Here is a 6,000-nt window from a genome sequence, read left to right as displayed (position 1 = left end):
AGGACATGTTCCTATACTACAAACAAATTTAAAATGAATGTAGAAAGCCCATAATTTCTACTTTTCTGTCTTTTATTGTTTAAGTAGCAAGCCAAGCAGGTTTTCATATAAATTCCACTGTCCAGTACTTCCAAATTAAAACACGCAGAGACGTTATATCCCAATTCCCAATGGATATGAAGAGGTCATATTCGATTTGGAGGGCGTAGGTTCGAATCCAGTCCGGAGCATGCACCTTGAACTTTTCAATTGTGTGCGTTTTAGGAAATTAAATATGACGTGTCTCAAATGGTGACGGAAAAACATTGTGAGGAAACTGCAGGTTTGCTCACAATGTTTTTCCGTCACCAATGAAAAAAATTACCTGAGAATTTTCTTAATTCTCTACGTGTATTAAGTCTGCTAATCCGCATTGGGCCAGCGTGGTGGACAAAGTCATAACCCCTCTCATTCTGAGAAGAGACTCGAGCTCAATAGTAAGCCGAATATGGGTTGATAATGATGAGAAATTAAAAGCAATAAGTTTACATGTATATCGTTTTATTTGCCTGACAAAACAATTGCTTTATGAAATGCTAAACATCAACTATAATACAAACACTAGCTTTCAGCAAAGTATAATACAATTCATTGAACTCATACAAACCCAGCTTACAACTACCATTTTCATTGTGGGGCCCATCTTATTCTAAACCTATATAATTATATATGATTCCATCTTTTTCTAATTGGCTTTTACGGCTGCCTTTTTTTATAAGTTCATGCCCTTTTGAGCCTTTTAGTATTATTGATTATGAAACATGGCTTAAACTCACGTGATACAAGGTCGGAGTATGCCAGAATTTGGTTCTTGTAACGCGTTCACTCTGGATCGTGCCGCGTTGCATGAACCAGCTCATGACTAAGGGTCCCTTATGGGTTCGAAAATAGTCTGGCATACTTCAACGCTGTATCACATGAGTTTTAACCGTGTTTCATAATCAATTAATATGAATAACTCACGATAGTTTAAATTTTAGTTTTATCTTTGCATTTGTAGAGTTGACTTGACTTCTCACTATTTGGGCGTGCGAGGGAAATGGTCCATTTAATCGCATTTTTGCCATAGACTCTAGCAGGCTGCATGGTTGCCAATCTTTGCCCGTGCCGTATAAAAAAAATAGACAGAAGAACTGGAATACACACAAAAACATCAAGCTTGTTTAAAACAAGATAATATATTGCGCTCTTATATTTATAATAATTATATAGGTTTAGAATAAATCCCGACCAACATTAACATTTTATCATCAATTGTTAGGTTCTACAACATTTAAGAAAATAACTACTACGATATTTTTAGGAATACAAGTCTTTATGGATATGGGGACGTTCTAAATTCAAATTTCTTTTTTTTTTTCATTTTGAGAAGAGTGAAGTGGTTAAGTTCTTTTGGTCTCTATTATTGACGTCTAGAGTAGTTTCTTGATCTTTCTCTTGGGGATACCTATTTTCTTTAGGAATGGGTTCACAGAGTTTTAAATTTTTATATAACCTTATTTTGTATTTAATTGTATTAATTTGTTATTCCAGAAATTTTATGGTGGCTGAAAGAAAAATATTGTTTTTTATTTTAAGTCTGAAAATTATAATTGTATTCAAACTAAAGAAGTAGGTAAACATTAATTGAGGTTACATTTTGTATATTATAACCACTTCACCCTATATAAAATAGTTAAAGCTCCGAAGCTAAAAGCGGAAAAGTAACAAATTACTTAGGGATTAAATAATTTGTACAAAAAAATACTGGACCGTTTTGTGGAATTCGAATAATTAAATTAAATGTGCCATACACGCTCCGATTTGTCGGATCCAACCTCCGATCGAATCGGCTTAAGGACTACGAAAATAACAACTATTATTATGGAGCATAAACTAGACTAGGTGTACGAGACAAAATTAACTAACCATTAATTAATTAATTAACAATTAATTTGATACAATCATTTTGTCCTGTCGACAAATCGGAATGGTACAGCTATAAACTTTAAAATAACGAGCAACTTATTTTACAATTTCAATAATTTGATACTAGATTATGAAAATGAGTATTTCATTGTAATCATCATTATTAATATTTACTTTATAATTATTTGCAAAATACAAAAATAGAAATTCGCCATAAACTAAATCATTTTTCAATACACGCGAGAATAGGATAAAAATAGATAACTATTAGTGTGTAATATTGACAAATAATTTCAATAATAGATAATAATTAATTTGATTATAATACAATCATCAAATAAAATATAAAACCATTTATATTGTAAAATTCATATTTCCCTATACTGTACAAATGACATGGAAATCGTAACTACAACTTATTTGACAATCATTGGCTAGTTGAAAAAAAATTAAATAATTTTGCAATAGTATATTATTTTCATTCAAACATATTAACCAACAAATATATTAAAAAATAAGTAAAATGCTTACAGAAATAATTGATTTCGTTTTATGGTTTGAACTTTGGATGTAGTTACGATTGCATTGTCACTGCTAATTAGGCGACAGACAAGAAACGGACTGATACATATTTATTGGACAGACAGATTTTGCGGAACAATTACAAGTACATTTATTTACATTACATCAAAGAGTTACAACTACATAAAGTCCCTGGTATTTAGATTTTTTTGCTACAAATTTGGGATTTCTCGTGGCTCTAAGTATACAGTTTCGATTTAATTTTTAGCTACATTGAACAAAATTTGTGCTTTACGGGACGAACGGTTACCAGTCTATAGTTTTAGAAGAATTAATATATTATATTTTAAATTGTTTAGTAGTACACATATTATGAAGTAAAATAATTTTAAGAGACTAAAGTCAATCCTTTTTCACAACATGTATTGTGAAAAGGATGAAAGTCTAATAGCATATGGAAGGGCTGTTGAGTTTTGTTTTATGTTGTTGAATTGTAATTGTGTAAAAGTGATTTGAATAAAATAATACCGATATGTTGCTAAATAACTTAATATTTATATCTTTAGAATAATAAAGCGTAGAATTTAAGTTCATAAAGTAATACTTCTTTATCTGGTAGGTAAAAGTGATTTAGATTTTTCATGTGATGAGTCAATTGCACTATGTTTTATAACAACTAAAGCTTAGAGTAAACACTAAATAAATCGATGTATGAATGATATGAGCAACTTAGTAATTCTAAACATATCCCGTTTCATATCGGTAACACAGCGTCCCGAATCCCGATTTAAACGAGTAAGTAAAACAATAAGTAAAGTAAGTAAATGGAGGTCTTAGGGAATAAGGGGTCTGCGAACTTAATTATTCATCTAATAGGTACAATCGGGTCAACAATGTCAGATTCTAAATGTCGGGATGTGTAAAGAACTCTTAAGTGATTCCTTAGTACTAAATTACATACAAAAAAATAGTGTCAGTCCATTATGAAGACGCGATAAAAATCTTGTTTTGAAAATCAATACATCCATAACCAAAAATAATATATATGTAACAAATATTTAAAAAAAAACTGTACCTTCGTAGACGTAAACACATCATTGTGCGATAAAATATACGCATGGGAATAATAAAATTGCATCTTTCCAAATTAACTTATAAGCAAAAAAAAAATTAAAACTATAAAAAAAATCATACATCAAATCCATCGAATTATTTGGCGGCAAACACTGACATATGTCAAAAAATTATTTTTGGCCTCCATTTCGTAGCATGATAAAAAAAAATGCTTAAAACAAACAATATATTTAAAATATTTAAAATCATAATAATAATATTGTGTACCATGTAACATGTACTTTTTCCTTCACGATTCCATTGAAAGCATATTTCAAGTATGCCAAAAATATATATTTTTAAGGTAAAGTAGTCTTTTCTCTCACATTGGTCATAACCGTAAATCTATGGTTACAATATGATTGGTTTTAAAGCAAAGCTTAAGGTAATTATTATAGGACTTTATATCCACGGAATATACTTGTAAAAAGCGAAGATTTACGCGACGAAAAGCCCAGAACCTGACGCTAGAATGGAGCCATTATAAAAATTTTGACATATGCCACTGTCATAATGACGTATATATTTTTTAAATCATAAAGCCGCGTCTACACTCTAAATATTTGGTTCCATCGATACGCACGCACACAAGACTCACACTATCACATCGGGCGTCGTAAAACCGCCTCTATCAGCTTTGTATTAAAAGTCGTTATCGCTTGACGCGTCGTATGTCTCCGTTATGAGCGTCGGCGGCTGGTACCGCGGGTTGGGCGACAGCACCGGCCCGTGGAACGACTGCGAGCGGAGGACGTTGCTGGAAATATATACATACATATCAATAGTTCGAAGAGCCGATGGACGTTGGGGTCCCAAAGTGCTGGAATGGCGACCCCGCACTAGTAAGCGCAGTGTTGGCCGACCCCCCACCAGGTGGACTGACGACATCAAGCGAGTCGCAGGGATTCGCTGGATGCAGGCGGCTCAGTATCGTGATGTTTGGAAGTCCCTACAAAAGGCCTATGTCCTGCAGTGGACGTCCATCGGCTGATATGATGATGATGATATAAATAAAATTGAAGTGTCTATCTGTGATTTCAAAATAACTGTGTTAGTTTATAAATTACATTTTTACATGATCCTAACGACGATTTGTCCAGGCTAGTCTCTGGATCGCATGAACCGATTTAAATGTTACTTTCACTAGAATATAGAGGTTACCAAGCAATACTAGGCTTATCCCGGAAAATCCATGATTGATGATTTGTGAAAAACTGCGATTGAATGCAGAATTTATAAAACATCCAAACACATAAGTATATTACCTCAAAAAATATATAATTTTGTGATGACAGACTTGATCTTTAAGTTTAAATAAAAACTGAATTTTGTTCTTAATTCATTCAATATAAGTCAGTAATATTAAATGGAAATGCTAAGAAAAAAGCTTGTGATAAATTTTTAGATATCAAGTTAATAAATACCTTTAAAAAGATACAAACGGTAATAAAAGCTGAAAGCATATAATAATGTCATATTATTGTAAAGGCAAAATATACATAGCAATAACATATTGACAAATGTCCATAGTATATATATACATTAATATAAGAGGCAGAAATCTTGATTGTTCATACTAACTACCTAATATACTAATTTGTAATATATTTTTCCTATGACTAAAATATTTATTAAACTATTTATTTTACAAAGACTTCACTACTCAACAACATATTTCCATACAAAATATGTTTTTTTACCATTTTTTATATATTTTAAATTATTTATTTTACAAAGACTACACTACTCAAAAAATATTTCTATACCTACTAAATATGTTTTTAAATATTTTTTTACCGTTTTCAAAATACGTAATAATTCCAACGGTTTACGCTACATTTTATCAACTAGAATACATTTGAAAAACCAAGATATTAAAGATATTACACAATAAAGCAGCAGTACATCAATAAGGTTAAACTTTTAACAAAGTCCCACATACTTTTTACAAAAAAAAAAAATATAAATACATATAAAATTTTGGAAAAAAGCAGCAGTTATTTATATAAGCTTTAAAAACAGTGACAGAAGTGTTGAAAATTTTTAAGTGGGTAAGTAATACACGGATAGAGCCAGATATTGAAAAATTTCACCAATTAGTGACCAAAATTAATATTTTTTAATGTATAGTGACATCGTGCAACTCAAAATGATACCGTAAGATTTTTACCGCCTGAATTTAATTTAATCTGCTAGTAACTATGCACCGTGTCATTCTATAAATTTCAATGTTTTGTTTATTTCAACACAACTAGCAGACTAAATTATATAAGTATATAAAAATATCTGATTAACCAAAATTCGCTGGATGCACGCGACTCAGTATCGTGAGTCCCTACAAAAGGCCTATGTCCAGCAGTGGACGTCTATCGGCTGACATGATGATGATTATGAACCAAAATCACACTATTTTAGACT

The 6,000-nt window shown here is 31.2% G+C and overlaps 1 protein-coding gene across 2 annotated transcripts in view; it reads right to left on the bottom strand.

The window, feature by feature from the left end:
- Nucleotides 1–523: 523 nt before the first annotated feature.
- LOC112046073 (uncharacterized) overlaps nt 524–6,000 on the bottom strand; it is a 54,605-nt gene continuing 49,128 nt past the window's right edge. For both annotated transcript variants that reach the window (XR_002886843.2, XM_024082549.2), the window contains one exon: nt 524–4,339. Coding sequence is in view for 1 of the 2 variants with exons in the window: in XM_024082549.2 (XP_023938317.2) it covers nt 4,225–4,339 (115 nt within the window). In the remaining variant the exon portion in view is untranslated. The remainder of the gene's footprint in view (nt 4,340–6,000) is intronic.

This window comes from Bicyclus anynana, chromosome 18 (assembly GCF_947172395.1).
Source record: "Bicyclus anynana chromosome 18, ilBicAnyn1.1, whole genome shotgun sequence".
NCBI lineage: Eukaryota > Metazoa > Arthropoda > Insecta > Lepidoptera > Nymphalidae > Bicyclus > Bicyclus anynana.
Note: the sequence above shows the minus strand (reverse complement) of the source record. Positions and strands in the feature narration are given on the sequence as shown.